Consider the following 15,318-nt stretch of genomic DNA (forward strand, 5'->3'; position numbering starts at 1 on the left):
TTTCTTCAAACCAAGCTACTTACCTATTGCAGATTCAGTCTTCCCAGCCTGGTGCAGGTCTACAATTTTGTTTCTGGGTCCTTTGACAGCTCTTTGGTCTTGGCCATAGTGGAGTTTGACTGTTTGAGGTTGAGCCAGAAATCTTGCTTGTTTGTAGGTGACCAAATACTTATGTTCCACCATAATTTGCAAATAAATTCATTAAAAGTCCTACAATGTGATTTTCTGGATTTTTGTTCTTCTCATTTCGTCTGTCATAGTTAAAGTGTACCTATGATGAAAATTACAGGCCTCTCTCATATTTTTAAGTGGGAGAACTTGCACAATTGGTGGCTGACTAAATACTTTTTTGCCCCACTGTATTTCCAGGGATTCTTGGCTGGGCTTAGACGTCGCTGTCCATTATCTTTTGGTGCTGAACTTCGGGAGTCCCATTGTGGCGCTGTCCATGGTGCTGAATCTCTGATCGCCGCCAAAAATTGTTTGTTCCCTTCAGCACCATCAGACCTTTTTCTCTTGTGACAAAGTCACCACCGCTAACCCCACAGAAACATTACAATTTAACAGTTTATAGATGAACACACCATAGTAAAGGAGATGTTGAGAGAGAAGTGCAACATGGTTTTATGTATGTCATTATGCCTAGGCTAAATTTAAAGTGCAATTAACAAAACACAGAGAGAGGAATATTACGTTCATTCCTCTCTCCACAGGTGGTAAAGCAGAAAACCGCACATAATCTACCTACAGTAGTTAGCTGATTCCACAGCTTCAATATTTCATTAAGATGCTGTTTGTGTTGTTTTGGTGTGATTTGAATGTTTGGAACAGATGAATAACAAGAGAAAAAGAGAGATCAAGTACCTGGAAGGCCGCAATGCATTAAGAATGTGATACTATTTATATCGGAGGACTGGGGTGACCCAGTAACTCACATGCCTTATGCAACATGTGAGAGAAGGAGAAAACGAGCAGAGAGCATACATATCTCGAGGCTTGAATGGCCCTACCAGGTGCTGTGGTCAGGTGACCCCGGAGCCCAGGGTTCCAGCCTGCATGGATGTGCTTGCGGGAAAAGACAAGTGGACAGAAGCGTTGATTTTGTGTCCCCCAGAGACGTTGCCCAGGGGGATCCGTCTGCCACATTGTGTGAGATGCTCTCTCGCTCTTTCCACATACTAGCGATCCAGCGATGCTGATCCTCAACCTTCCTCTGCCACAGCACACAACCCAGCCTGCTGAAGACCTGTTAAGGGTTGTCTGAAAGGACGTAAAAGGAAAATCTATTTAAATAGTTATTTTCCACCTTTTCATTTTTTGTGTTGGTTCAGGAACAATATCATTTTCAATGGACTAATCATCTCCTTGCAAGATATCATGGAATAGTGTGTAACAAAGTGACAAGAACCATATACCAGCACATACAGTAGTAAGAAACTCATAGGCCTAAATGTAATAAAACACTTGTTGAAAATGTTTGACATAAAAATGTTTGAGATTCAACAACCAAAATGTGTGATGTTTACAAAGTGAAAGTGTGTTGCCAACAATGCATTTCAGTGATGCATGTCTAAACAGCAGGCCTGGCTTTGTTCATTGGGTCAGGAAAAATAAGTACCTTGCCTTCTTTCGCTCTCTCTCTCTCTTTTTTCTTCAAGAGGGCCTCTTAAGTTGATATTTTTACAATCATATAGGAAAATGAATTAGTTAAATGGAATTATAAACAATATACATATTCAACATCTTGGTCTCTTCAAGACTGCATAGCTGAATTAAATTGTTCATGCAACAAATATAATTAACTTTTAAAATGTAAATGTAGAGGCTGAAATGAAAAGTTACTGAAATGTTTCCAGATGTATTGCCATGGATTAAGGTGGCCTAAGTGTATAAAGGCTTGCTGTTAATTAAGATTTGCGTCAGCTATTGACACATCTGACAATGCGCAGTTCACCACAGGAGGCTGCTGAGGGGAGGACGGCTCATAATAATGTCCGGAACGGAAGGAATGGAATGGCATCAAACCATGTGTTTGATGTATTTGATACCCTTCCACCCATTCTGCTCCAGTCATTAGCACGAGCTCGTTCTCACCAATGAAGGTGCCACCAGCCTCCTGTGCTGTCCACTAATATTATTTAGTTGTTTTAACATTTGTACTTGATCATCACCAATCAAGTTGATGATGCCGAGAAAGCCCAATAGTTGCTGGTTTGATCTCAACATCCATCCATCACCACTGACAGAGTGTCTCGCTAGCACAGATCTTCAATACGAACTCTTGTCCTACTTGGTGTGCACATAAGTTTGTTCTATTATTTTTGTTCTATTTCAAAGCTCCCCCCATGTATTACACCATGTTACTGTCATGATGATGAGGTGAGATGGGGAGTTACAAACTGTTTGGTAGCCATAACAGGGGAGGCCAACTAGTTTCATTATTGTGCAATCAAATAACACGTTTGTCTCTGTTAAAACACTGACAAAACACAAAAGTGTGGTGAGGTTTGAAAACAAGCTGAGACAGAAAGGTGACTGAAACTGTAGCCATCGCAGCGAGTTTAGTCATCTCTGAAATGCAGGGGAGGCCAAATAGGTGAATTACTGTGCAGAGGGAAAACAAGTTTGTCTCTGTTAAAACACTGACAAAGAGAACAAGATGTAATTAAATGAAAATATAATTCACAAGGTATTCCTGACCCATCACATCACTGAACCCTAATTGTTAGTTCAGAAATGTGTTAACATTTGGAAGTATGGTTCACACAGGGGCCTATACATCAGTCAAAGTCACCCTCTCTGTCCCAGAGACCACACGGTAGTGGCAGAGGTCCTTTGAATGAGCCTTTGCACATAGCCTTCAAAACACCACAACTGCATCAGTGGTTGCTGGGTTGCTTAGCAACTGGACAGCACATACGATCCCTGCAGAAAGCCTACTCTTCTGTATAAAATACATATTGTCTGATTGTAGCATGTGATGTGCGTACGAGTAATGATATGATTATCATTCAAATAAATACTTTATACAATTGTTTCATGCTATTAAAAGTATTGATGCTCAAGGGGCTGCACGAGTGTGTATGTGTGTGTGTTTCCTTCAGTGAGTAGCCTATGAGTGTTGCTGTGTGTTCAAATATGTGGTAAAGTGGTATAAATGCATGAAAACGCATCGGGACACACTCGCAGCATTCTAATGGGTTGCAGGGGGAATATAATCATATGGGCATCATATCTCTTCATTCATTGGCGATTCAGTGGGTAGGCTGCTGCTGAAATTTCTCCTTCGATTTCAGATTTGTTTTATTTCATTAAACATGAGGATTTTATACAATGCACTAGGAAGAACTTATTTCCCACGAAATAGTGTAGGCTACAAGGGAATTTCAACACTTGTTTTCACCAACAATGCTCTTGTGGGTGTTTCTCGATCTGTGTCATTATTTGCTCAGCGCTTCGAGGAGAAGATGAGCGAAACATGTTAAGGTATTCAATCGAGAGATAAGGTTGGAGAACGGAGATGACTGGGCTTTTCAATAGGTTATCCTATTTGACATTAAATCCGATGTTGTGATACATGCATTGGCCGATATATATGACGGGTCATCCATATTTCTCTGGATCTAATTTTTTTCACCAGAGGGGTGATATAGCCTGCTCTGACGTCTGCATTAGATATTGCCCAGTGCATTTGTTTCTTCTTCAGTGACTTTGAGTTGAGAGAAGCAACTCTACATCATCATCAACAAAAAGGGAATGAAGATTTCATTTGTCATTTTTTTACCCTCCGCTGCCCCTCACCCCCCAACGTTTACAGCTAAAACAAATCCTTAAACACATCATAGCCTACATTGTGGAACAATCTATAGAGCCGGAGCAACGCTGGGACCATGTTTATTCCGCTGGTTTGGACTGGGAAATTGCAACTGCCAATTTAATCAACAAGGCGCTGCTGTAATTTATAAATCGTCTCTCATTTTTGCCGGACTTTTTACTTTTTAAGGAAGACGATTTGTTATCACTTTTTGAAAGTCTTCTGTAGGCAGTTTTGAGCAAGATGTCGGATCTTCTGGTGTTGGTTGAGGGGGTCTGTGACCTGCACGGATTTCCATAGCTTGGAAAACAGCTGGGACCAATTACGAGGTTTAAACACACGCATGTTTTTTTATAAAGCCATTACATGACCAAATGTATCATATATATTTTTTCAGCAATTTATTTGAATTGCTTTTTTAAAACTTTATTTTCACAATTTTCTTTGGACCACAGGCGGTTGGATTATTGAAACTATATAAGGATTTGTGGAAATGTTGGGTCCTCAAGAAGATAAATTATGTGGAATTTTCTCTGCTTTGGCGGCTCTGTCCTTCGTTTGCTTTGCTCAAAGGTAAGAGAGCATTCTAAGATGTATTTCCATAAGAGCAAAGCCTTATCATGAAGCTGTTTTTCTAGGCACCGACATTAAGGCGACATTACTCATATTGCACTTATACGAAATCCTTTTCTGCGGCGCACGCGCTTGTGTGTGGGAGCAAGAGGTGCGCGTGCATGCTGTCTATTGTAAAATGCACTCCTTGATCCAAATTGTAAATAGCGGCTAATTGGCTGGGGCGAGTATCAATCCTATTAAATAGATAGTCATACTGAACATACCCGATAATTAGGCAGTATTACGGCTGGATCTATTAAATTAGCCATATCATTGATCAATCAGCATGACTAGCTGTGGATGTTGCCAGAGGAATGTAAGCCACGTCCTTACCTTCATTTAAGACATGAATATTAACTATAGACTGTATAGGCCTACTACCGATTCATAATTGATCAGCAGGAGAAAATCAAACCAAAACGCCTGTCACTCTTTTAAAGTAGGTCATCATTACTCCAACACATAAGGTGTTTTTAAATGAGATGAAACCTTTTAAATTCAATATTCACACTACTCTTCAGTCCTTCAATATTGCGTATTTTGAGCACCTGTAACCGCCCTATGGGAGATGGTGAAGTAGGCTTAGCTATAGATGGACGATTTCTTGACCAATATAGGCTTTGTCATGTTCAGTGTAAATGAAGACATACATGTAGGCCGATAAAAAAATAAGGTCTATATTCACCACGTTACCATGGTATATTCCCAGCTGGGCTACAATGCATTATTTTTTTTAAAGAGACTGATAACATTCTCCCGCTAATCAAGTAGAGTGGGCCCCAAACTGGATCTTCCATTTTGCCATTTCGATTTCATAGAGGCCTTTCATGACAGGAAATATACGGGAAGTTCGCATTAATTACACTTCACACGCGCATACAAGCATCGACAAATCTGCTCTTTGATTTCATACTTGTTATTGCCTCATGAATCATGTGGTTAATTACATTGTTATTCAGTGCTAACAACTAACATATCAGGCCTTTCGTTTAATTAGAGCTATTATCTCAAAATACTTCTGTTTTCTCATGGTCCTACTGACACTGCCATGCATTTAGATAGGATAGAGGTGAATAAGAGTGGAATCTTTAGCATGCTAGGTGTCGCCTAATTCAGATCCCTTCAAGACAACAGGCTTACCAATTAGAAATGTTGAAATCATCTTTTAGGTTTGGTATTGAATATTGAGCACGTTGAAGGCTGCAAGTGTATTTTGAAACTGGCTAACTGAGCTTCAAGTTGAATTTCCACTCAAGGCTCCTGACAGGGTCTTAAAACTGTGATGTCTTTCCTCAGCACCTCCACTGGACAAACTGGAATATCTGTGGCCAAGGCCACAGTGGACAAGTTGCTGAAGGGGTATGACATCCGTCTAAGGCCTGATTTTGGAGGTATGTGCGATATACTGTACCTGCGCTGTGCTTGAAACTGAAACCCCACTCCCCCATCATCAACGATGTAGGCTATTGGTCATTATTTTCCTGAATCCAGTTGAAATGTTAGCCTTTGGAACAGCAAAGGCAGATGCTTTGAGGTGACTGCATCCATCTCATTGCTATGCATCTATTCATCACCACATGTGGAAGATGGATACTTCTCTAGAAGTGGGGCACACGCATAGAGAACCAGTCTAACACTATGTTTCTTGGCATGGAGCTATATTGAAGGATTGTGAACCAAGGCTTGCCCATGTACACAAAGTCTTTGGAATAGAAAATGACAACAAACTTCAGAAAGAGGCTTTGATGCAGCTTGTGCCAAGAGCAATTAATAGTAGGGTCTAGTATACTGTTATAACCATAGAGAACAACATAATGGGTTGAAACACGTGTCTCTCTCTCTCTCTCTCTCTCTCTCTCTCTCTCTCTCTCTCTCTCACACACACTCTCACTCTCTCGCTCCCTCTCTTACTCGCTCGCTCCCACTGTCTCTCTCTCTCTCATTCTCTTTCACTCTCTCTCTCTCTCTCTCTCTCTCTCTCTCTCTCTCTCTCTCTCTCTCTCTCTCTCTGCTTCTCTCTTCTCTCAATTAATTTCAGTTTAAGGGCTTTACTCTCTCTGTCTCTCTCCTCTCTCCCTCTCTCTCTGTCTCTCTCTGTCTCTCTCCCTCTCTCTCTTCTCTCTCAGTCTATCCCTCTCTCTCTCAGTCTCTCCTCTTTCTCTCTCGCTCCTCTCAGTCTCTCTCTCTTTAGCCTGCTGGTCATTAGTGGGAGCAGAACCTTTGAATGATGCTTTGCTTAATGGTCTACACTTGAGATCACCATAAAAACAAAAATAAAAGTGCAGGAAGCTTTTTTCTCATCCAGCTCTGTCCCTGCGTTGCAGCCCTAGTCAGTTCCTATTGCTCCTCCACACTGCAGCACACTAAGTTGTTAGTCTGAGTGTCCCGGGCAGGCAGTGGCAGCGCCTCTTCCTCCAGCCACGGCTGCCTCAGGCCAGGGAGCTGTAGTCCATCACATCCTGATAACTCCATCATCAGTCAGCCACTTCTCTCCTGACACAACTGCTGATCAACTTCAGCTCCGGAGAGCCAAAAGAACTTGGCCTGCCTTTTAACTGGTGCCCCATGCTGGAGTCTGACAGTGTGGCTATTGTGCTGTCTGAACCAGAATAGAGAACTCCCAGTCCGAACCAGAACAGAGAACTCCCAGTCCGAACCAGAACAGAGAACTCCCAGCCCAAACCAGAATAGAGAACTCCCAGTCCGAACCAGAATAGAGAACTCCCAGTCCGAACCAGAACAGAGAACTCCCAGCCCAAACCAGAATAGAGGAAATTGGTTTAGAACACTATCCTTGTTGAAGATAGAGCCTGTAGTTTAAACGGTTGCCCAGGGTGCTGCCGTGGGAACCAGTTGATGTGTGGTGGCCTTAACTCTGGTAGCTCCGCATGAAAAGCCCAGGCGGCACTCACTCCACACAGCCCCCTGTCCTCTCTCCTCTTCATTGATCTCTGAGCCAAACTGGAATTCAACTGACAGAGCCCTAAAATGGTCAACACAACCCAACGCCAGGCTTTCACACACTATCCCCCCACCACCACCCCAACAACCACCTCCCTCCACCACTCAGGGGGATCATATCAATGGGATTTCATTCTCTGTGCTTTTGTTTAAGGACAAACTAGTAAACCTTTACGTTGTAGCTTGAATGACAACTGAAGGGGTGAAGGGCTACTGTGACTTTTCTCTACCCGTATCTGGGTCCAATTTTGCAGTTTATTTACATACTGGCCAGAGTACGATAAGCAAGGTAAGCAAAATGGTGAGACCACAGTATGCTAAGATAGTATTATGACACAGCCTAGAAGGTCGTCATTGCAAATAATAATTTGTTCTTAACCGACTTGCCTAGTTAAATAAATAAAACAATTGTACTCCTTTATTTTTTTGTGTAGATGATTGGCTTTGGCTCTTACTTCTCAACAAATAGCCCATGGATGTCGTGTACTGTCTGACTGAGAAAGAGCCTTTGTTAAGCAGAATGCCAACCACCCTGGTGCTCTGTTGAATCTGATTATGCATTGAGGTAACTAGACAGACTAACAGCACAGGAAAATAATCCATCAAAGTGCTTGATGATGATGATGATGATGATGATGATGATGATGATGATGATGATGATGATGATGGCCATGGTGATTAAGGTCAGCGGTTGGTTTATAGATGGCATTCAATTCATTGTATTGCTATATTTCTATACGTTTTTCTTGATTTGGCTTTGACTAATATTACTTGACAATAGGAATAAATATTTAGAGAAGGAAATGAAATAAAGCGACAGGGAGAGAGTTTATGATGGTAATCATCTCTTGTCTCTGTCCCTTCTTAGAGTAGAAAGTGAAGTGCATTTTAGAAATGTTGTTCATTTGTGTTGTTTCAAGCCTCTTCATTGCCTTTTTAAAATGCTACCAAGTCCATGGGCTATTTGTTTTCACTCAACCGTAAATGCTGTTGTGTAGTCAATATGCAAATGTAGGCCATTGTCAACTGCTGTTTTACATTTAGACTAGAATCTCTTAAATCATAAAGTACACTGCCATCTCTAATTGAACACATGTTTTTATGCACTTATGGACAGATATTGTATGGATTTATATAAAATTCCCACCATAAAAATGAAATGGAATCAGCTATTGTCTCAGCGATGCTGCCACTAAAGTGATTACCTTCTATAAAGGCTTGATTTACAACCTCTATTATCATGTCAGCTTTCAACAACCTTGATTTTTATGAGATTGTGGTTTCTCATTTGGAGCCAGGCCTTTCAACAAAGACAGCCCCATGTGACCCCACACACGGGCGGTCTCATGATGACAGAGACCATTTAAGGTCATCTCATACAGAACACATCCCAAAGTTTAATTAGTAAAACTGAAAAGGGAAGCAGTTGCCTGGATACCCAACATGTCACACCCAAGGCCAGGATACACAAAGTGGGATTTTCACCCCTTTAGTTTTGTGGTTTGAAAATAGGGTCTGTGAGAAAGGTGTGGTGTGGTTTCCACAGTGACTAATGTGTTGCACTTTAAAATGTTTTAATTTCAACGATGTGAGGACACGTCACCATCCCTCTGTCACTGTAGGGAAGTCACAGCGCTGGGAGCATGTGGACAGTACTAAAGCCCCTCCCACATAAATGCAGGCACGCTCTCTCTCTCTCTCTCTCTTTTTCCCTTTTTCTCTCTCTCTTTTTCCCTTTTTCTCTCTCCCCTCTCTCTCTATCTTTTCTCTCTTTCTCTCTCTCTCTCCCCTTTTTTCTCTCTCTCTCCCTCTCTCTCTCTCTCTCTCTCTCTCTCTTTCTCTCTCCCTTTTTCTCTCTCCCTTTTTCTCTCTCTTTCTCTCTTTCTCCCTTTCTCTCTCTCTCTCTCTCTCTCTCTCTCTCTCTCTCTCTCTCTCTCTCTCTCTCTCTCTCTCTCTCTCTCTCTCTCTCTCTCTCTCTCTCTCTCTCTCTCTCTCTCTCTCTCTCTCTCTCTCTCTCTCTCTCTCACACACACACACACACAGAACTAACAGTCTGATTCTAACCCTTTTCATCCCCATCTTAGTCACCATACCATCTCGTTCCCTCTCTCACATAAATACATGCATGCATACACACTCCCTCATACACAATCCTGACCACTCTCTCCGTCACACACACGTCACTCATACAGGGAAGCACACACATGCATACACATATGCACACATGCACACAGACACATACAGACACACGCATATACACACACGCACACACGCACACTCACGTACACACACACAAGCAAGCTCTGACTGAATGAGAGGCTGCCTATCACTTTGCATCAGAGGATAATTTTGTACGGGGATCTCCTTCCTAGTCGGCTACCACCAAGATTAGAATCTAAAGTGTACATCCCAGATGGCTATATCTCACTTTTCAGTCCACCTTAACCAGGGGGATAGAATGCTACTGTAGCTGCTGAAGTACAGTGCATATTGTATTTTGGTGGTTTTAAAATATGTTATGATAAGACACGCAATGCAATGACTTCTGACAAACCATTAGGCCTGTAGTATTTTTTTAAATGTTGTGATCTTCATTGAGAACAGGACAAAAAAACAAAATAATCATTCAAAATCCATCCAAATTCGAAGCTTGACATTGTCTCATAGTCAATAATAACATGATGACCGCTTATTAGTTCATTACAATCATTTTGTCTTAAAAAAATTCCAAACAAGGTTGTCCAGTCTGCCAAACCATCATGTGATCACAGTGGTCAGGTGGTGATATCAGGAAATAAGTGCTGGTTAAATAGGGAGAGCCCATAGAAATGACACCATGAACTGAAAACCGCTAATTACATTATCTTTGAGCTGCTCACCATTGGGAGTTTTAAGTGGCCTCAACGGACTGTGTGAAATCTAATAAAAACCAGTGGTCTGTAAATGTACCAGTAAGTGTTTTTCTCTCTGTTAGCTACATCCTCTACCATTTGAGCGCCATTGGCAGTTACTTTTAAAAGCTTTGTAGAGTCATTTATAGGCATTTTTGTATCTCACTCTGTTTACATGTCCATCTTCAATATCATTATATGTAGACAGCCTTCTGTGTAACTGTGTATAGGAATGGATATGGTATTTCTCTACCGTAGCATGTTTTGACAACTGGATTCTTCTGCAGGGTTTAGCGGGAGGTTGTTGAACAGCTTAGTCTGTTGTAGTAATATGTGTGTGTTTATAGAAATGTGTTGTCGTACTATACTTCATGCTTCCATATACTGTAGATAACTGTGTACTATTATCTCAAGGTTGAATGAAGAACTTAAACAAGGTGGGCCATACGCATTTGATTTATGTGTCCATTTCCATTGCAGGACCTATATATAAGTGGAATGGACCTGCGTGTCTCAGACAAATGGCAGCCTGAGGGGAGCGGAACTCATTAGAGGTGTGACTTAACAGCCCTACCCACAGACAGGGGCGGCCAGGCCACAGAACAACACTGACCCAGGGCTTCTGGGTCCTGTACTTCCAAGAAGTCATTTTCTTTATCACTTTGCTAAATGCTAGTTGACCTCTCAGTGAATACTTGATTTTGTTAAAGACCATGATGCTATGCTGCCACACATGGAATTTATGGGTTGCTTTGAGATAAATTCTCTCTCTCATGTTGTGTTATCTCTTTCTGTTGCGAATCTCTGTTTAGACTGCTAGTTTGTTCTCTACAGCTGTGTAATGATGCTGTTGGATGTCCTAGCTGCTGCTCTCTCCTGTCTGTGGGCCGTGTTGGTGCTTGGCTGTGGATGGGGGACGGGGAGACCGGAGCATGGCTTTGCCTCTGCCTGTGTCTCTCTTGTCTCTCCTACCGTCATTGATTTTGGTAGGTGTGCAGTGTTCTGGGTCTTACAGATGGGAATTCAGTGTAATGATCTCTCACAAGAGTTGCAAAACAAAAAGCAAAGCCCCGGCCGAGTCAGTGCCAAGCGGCGAGAGTGCCCAGCTTAGCAGTCCCCTTCGTCCCACACCCCTCCCCCAAGAGAACGTACTTTAAATCTAGCTGTCATCACCGCTCGTCTAGGCTTCCACCGCTAACAAAGCTTGAAATGGAGGTGACATATCACTGGTGCTGTGAACATGCCCCTCTCACCCCTGGGCCCAGAGCTAGGCATCCCTGTGTGTGTGTGTGTGTGTGTGTGTGTGTGTGTGTGTGTGTGTGTGTGTGTGTGTGTGTGTGTGTGTGTGTGTGTGCCTTCATATATGAGAGCAGACATTGGAATGAAAGTTATATAAAATGGAGTAGCATTGTCTTTAGACAAACAATGACAATATGGCATGAAAGACTCTGATATTTAGTGGAAGTTCAGTACAGGCCCAAGGGGGTTACTATGTCGTATTTGTCAGCATGCCCATCCTTAGTTTTCGTCCCTACAACTGAAAGGTTGTGGGGATGACACGCTCTCTTCCTGTGTAGGTGCCTCTGTTGCCCGGCTGGCCTTCCTGTGGAGCCAGATTCACAAGCTGCCATGTAACAAACCTTCTTTGATGACTCCCCTAAGCATGTACTGGGGGTTGGTCTAAGTCTACTGTAAAGCTCCTGTACTGGGGGTTGGTCTCAGTCTACTATAAAGCTCCTGTCCTGGGGGGTGGTCTCAGTCTACTGTAAAGCTCCTGTACTGGGGGTTGGTCTAAGTCTACTGTAAAGCTCCTGTCCTGGGGTGTGGTCGCAGTCTACTGTAAAGCTCCTGTCCTGGGGGGTGGTCGCAGTCTACTGTAAAGCTTCTGTCCTGGGGGTTGGTCTCAGTCTACTGTAAAGCTCCTGTCCTGGGGTGTGGGCGCAGTCTACTGTAAAGCTCCTGTCCAGGGGGGTGGTTCCAGTCTACTGTAAAGCTCCTGTCCTGGGGGTTGGTTAAAGTCTACTGTAAAGCTCCTGTCCTGGGGGTTGGTTCCAGTCTACTGTAAAGCTCCTGTCCTGGGGGTTGGTTTAAGTCTACTGTAAAGCTCCTGTCCTGGGGGGTGGGTGCAGTCTACTGTAAAGCTCATGTCCTGGTGGGTAGTCCCAATCTACTGTAAAGCTCCTGAATTGGGGGTTGGTCCCAGTCTACTGTAAATCTCCTGTCCTGGGGGGTGGTCCCAGTCTACTGTAAAGCTCCTGAATTGGGGATTGGTCCCAGTCCCTGTAAAGCTCCTGAATTGGGGGTTGGTCCCAGTCATTGTAAAGCTCCTGTCCTGGGGGGTGGTCCCAGTCTACTGTAAAGCTCCTGAATTGGGGGTTGGTCCCAGTCTACTGTAAAGCTCATGTCCTGGGGGTTGGTCTCAGTCTACTGTAAAGCTCCTGTCCTGGGGGTTGGTCACAGTTTACTGTAAAGCTCCTGTCCTGTGGGGTTGGTCTCAGTCTACTATAAAGCTCCTGAATTGGGGGTTGGTCTCAGTCTACTGTAAAGCTCCTGCCTGTGGGTTGGTCTCAGTCTACTGTAAAGCTCCTGGACATTAGTGTTATTGGTTCCAGTCCAAGGACCAGTTCCAGGATCCTGTACAGTGTGGAGCGCAGTGAGGGCCTCCAGCCATGTGGAGTAGGAGTCTGAGATGCATCATTCAGCCGTAACTATAAGCACCTGGGCTCCCACTATGGGTGACCCAGGCACACACTCCAACACTCTAACACTCTCAGTGTCAGTTCACCCCTCGGCCATGGCATCAGAGACGGCCACCAGTCAGTCCCCCTCCTCCACACGCAACCCTCTTTTTACTGATCTCATTCCCCATTGAGCCCAAATGAGTCCCAGCTGCAGCCTGATCTCATTCCCCATTGAGCCCAAATGAGTCCCAGCTGCAGCCTGATCTCATTTGTAATGGCAGAGCAGTAAATGTAGTAATGAAACAGCACAGTCATTGCAGTGACATTGATGCTCAGTACAGTACAGTATTTATGTACATCTCACTGACCTAATGCAAAAGTTGTTGTTGAGATTCAATCGTGTCTTCCATCTGAGAAGGTGAGGCCTAGCTATCATAATAGCTGCTGTTCATCTTCTTTGCTATATTATCTGTAACAGTATCCAATAAAACACTCCCCCTCAAGTCTGTTTATGAAAGCAGAATGGCTCACACAGAACATTTACTCTTTACATATAGTGTGTACAGAGAGTGATTCCCATACTTTGCAGTGTGTCCATTATAAACATGACTTGTATTTAATGCATATGAGCCCATCCGTACAAACTTCATATATCGGCAACAGCCCTTAAATGTTTTATACAGATTTTCCCATGATGCTCCAATCTAAATTGGGTGTGAGGGATGGCATGCAGGCGATGAGAGTTGCTTCATCTTCAAATTCAGCAACTTTGAACTGGAGAGAGAAAAAAAGCGCTGATGGAAATTACACCCAAATGCATCCCAGCGGACTGCGAAGTACAGAAACCAAAAGTCGCACACTGTCAAGGCATCTTGCACGCAGGGCATTTTTCCCCTTTTCGACTCCCCTCCTCATGCCCCCAGTGATTGATGGGAGATGTGTACTTGAGCGGGCCGGGAGGGACCGGCCAAGGGTGGGATGCAGCTATCCAATTGTGTAGATAGATAAACAAGGAAAGAAATGTCATTTACGGCACCCAGAGATTGATGCCACCAGCCCCAATGCCAGGAAGCATGTTTAAAAGCCCATCTCATTACTGAAACTCAGCTTTCTGGAGTCATTGGATAGTTTTGTTGGATGGGGTCGGTGTCCTTCTGCATGCTCTGTCTCTTTCTCTCTCTCTCTCTCTCTCTCTCTCTCTCTCTCTCTCTCTCATGTACTCTGTCTTCACTGTGCCCTCTATGTCTGATGTCACTATATAACTAGAGGAATGATCTCCCTTCATCCATCCACAATCATGTCAACTCAGAAGGCTATTTCATTAGCATTAGTTATGTTAATTGTATGTCTGATCTCTGTGGCTCTGATGAGACAATGTAATATTTTGGTTTACTAATGCAGTCATTGGTCTGCTTTCCCAGACCCAGATTAAAGTACAGATGCAGGATCTTAATTTGGCCTGTTTCACACAGCAGGAAAATAATCCTGCAGCAACAGGAAATGTGAATTATTGTGTGGATTATTATTGATGTACATTTTTGTAGAGGTCGATACATTTCTGGTTTTTAGGCAAATCAAGTCTGAAATTTGTAAGCTTTTGGAAACCTCGAAAGCACTACAAGTTTGCATTTCCTGCCATGCAGAACATTTCCTGAAACAACAGGGTAATCTAATTAAGATCCTACACCTGTAGCTTGCAGATCAGGGGCTTCTCAATGACAGGTGTGTTGGTGATGGCGGTTCTGTTACCATAAGTGGTAGAGGAAAGCAATGAACATTGTATGAGGGAGAGTCATTTGAAGACATGTATACCAGCGTGTAAATAGGAATACATTGAGAACTCCACTTATGTAGCACAAGTGTCAATACCAATATACCTCTGCTTTCACTACTGCATCGACTGTCACTACTGCTACCACTAATAATATTAACCAATGTATCCTGATAATAACCACAATGAAAAAAGACGATGTGGACTAATTATATACGATTCCGTTGTTCGTCTCCACAGGGCTGTTTCTGTTGACTATTAAAGCTTAATTATGACTCATAGCTTCCAGCTACACATGTTGGAAATGAAATCTATTGATGATGACAAATATCAGGTATGATGGATACTCAATCCCTTGGCCTATGTCTCGGGAAGAGTATGCATCAGTGGAGGCTGCTGAGGGGAGGACGGCTGATAATAATGGCTGGAATGGAGTGAATAGAATGGCATCAAACTCATCAAACACGTGGTTTCCATGTGGCTGATACCTTTCCATTGACTCCATTCCAGCCATTATTATGAGCCATTCCTCCCCTCAGCAGCCTCCACTGGTAAGCATGTTGGCACACAACTATAAAGTCATAC

General features: G+C 43.1%; 1 protein-coding gene across 2 annotated transcripts in view; it reads left to right on the top strand.

Moving 5' to 3' along the window:
* Window positions 1-3,241: 3,241 nt before the first annotated feature.
* Window positions 3,242-15,318, top strand: part of LOC110509937 (gamma-aminobutyric acid receptor subunit beta-4) — a 48,994-nt gene continuing 36,917 nt past the window's right edge. For both annotated transcript variants that reach the window (XM_036967856.2, XM_036967859.2), the window contains exons 1-2: window positions 3,242-4,387; window positions 5,726-5,820. In XM_036967856.2, coding sequence (XP_036823751.1) covers window positions 4,308-4,387; window positions 5,726-5,820 — 175 coding nt within the window. In that variant the 5' untranslated portion in view covers window positions 3,242-4,307. The remainder of the gene's footprint in view (window positions 4,388-5,725; window positions 5,821-15,318) is intronic.

This window comes from Oncorhynchus mykiss, chromosome 29 (assembly GCF_057628025.1).
Source record: "Oncorhynchus mykiss isolate SJ-2025 chromosome 29, ASM5762802v1, whole genome shotgun sequence".
NCBI lineage: Eukaryota > Metazoa > Chordata > Actinopteri > Salmoniformes > Salmonidae > Oncorhynchus > Oncorhynchus mykiss.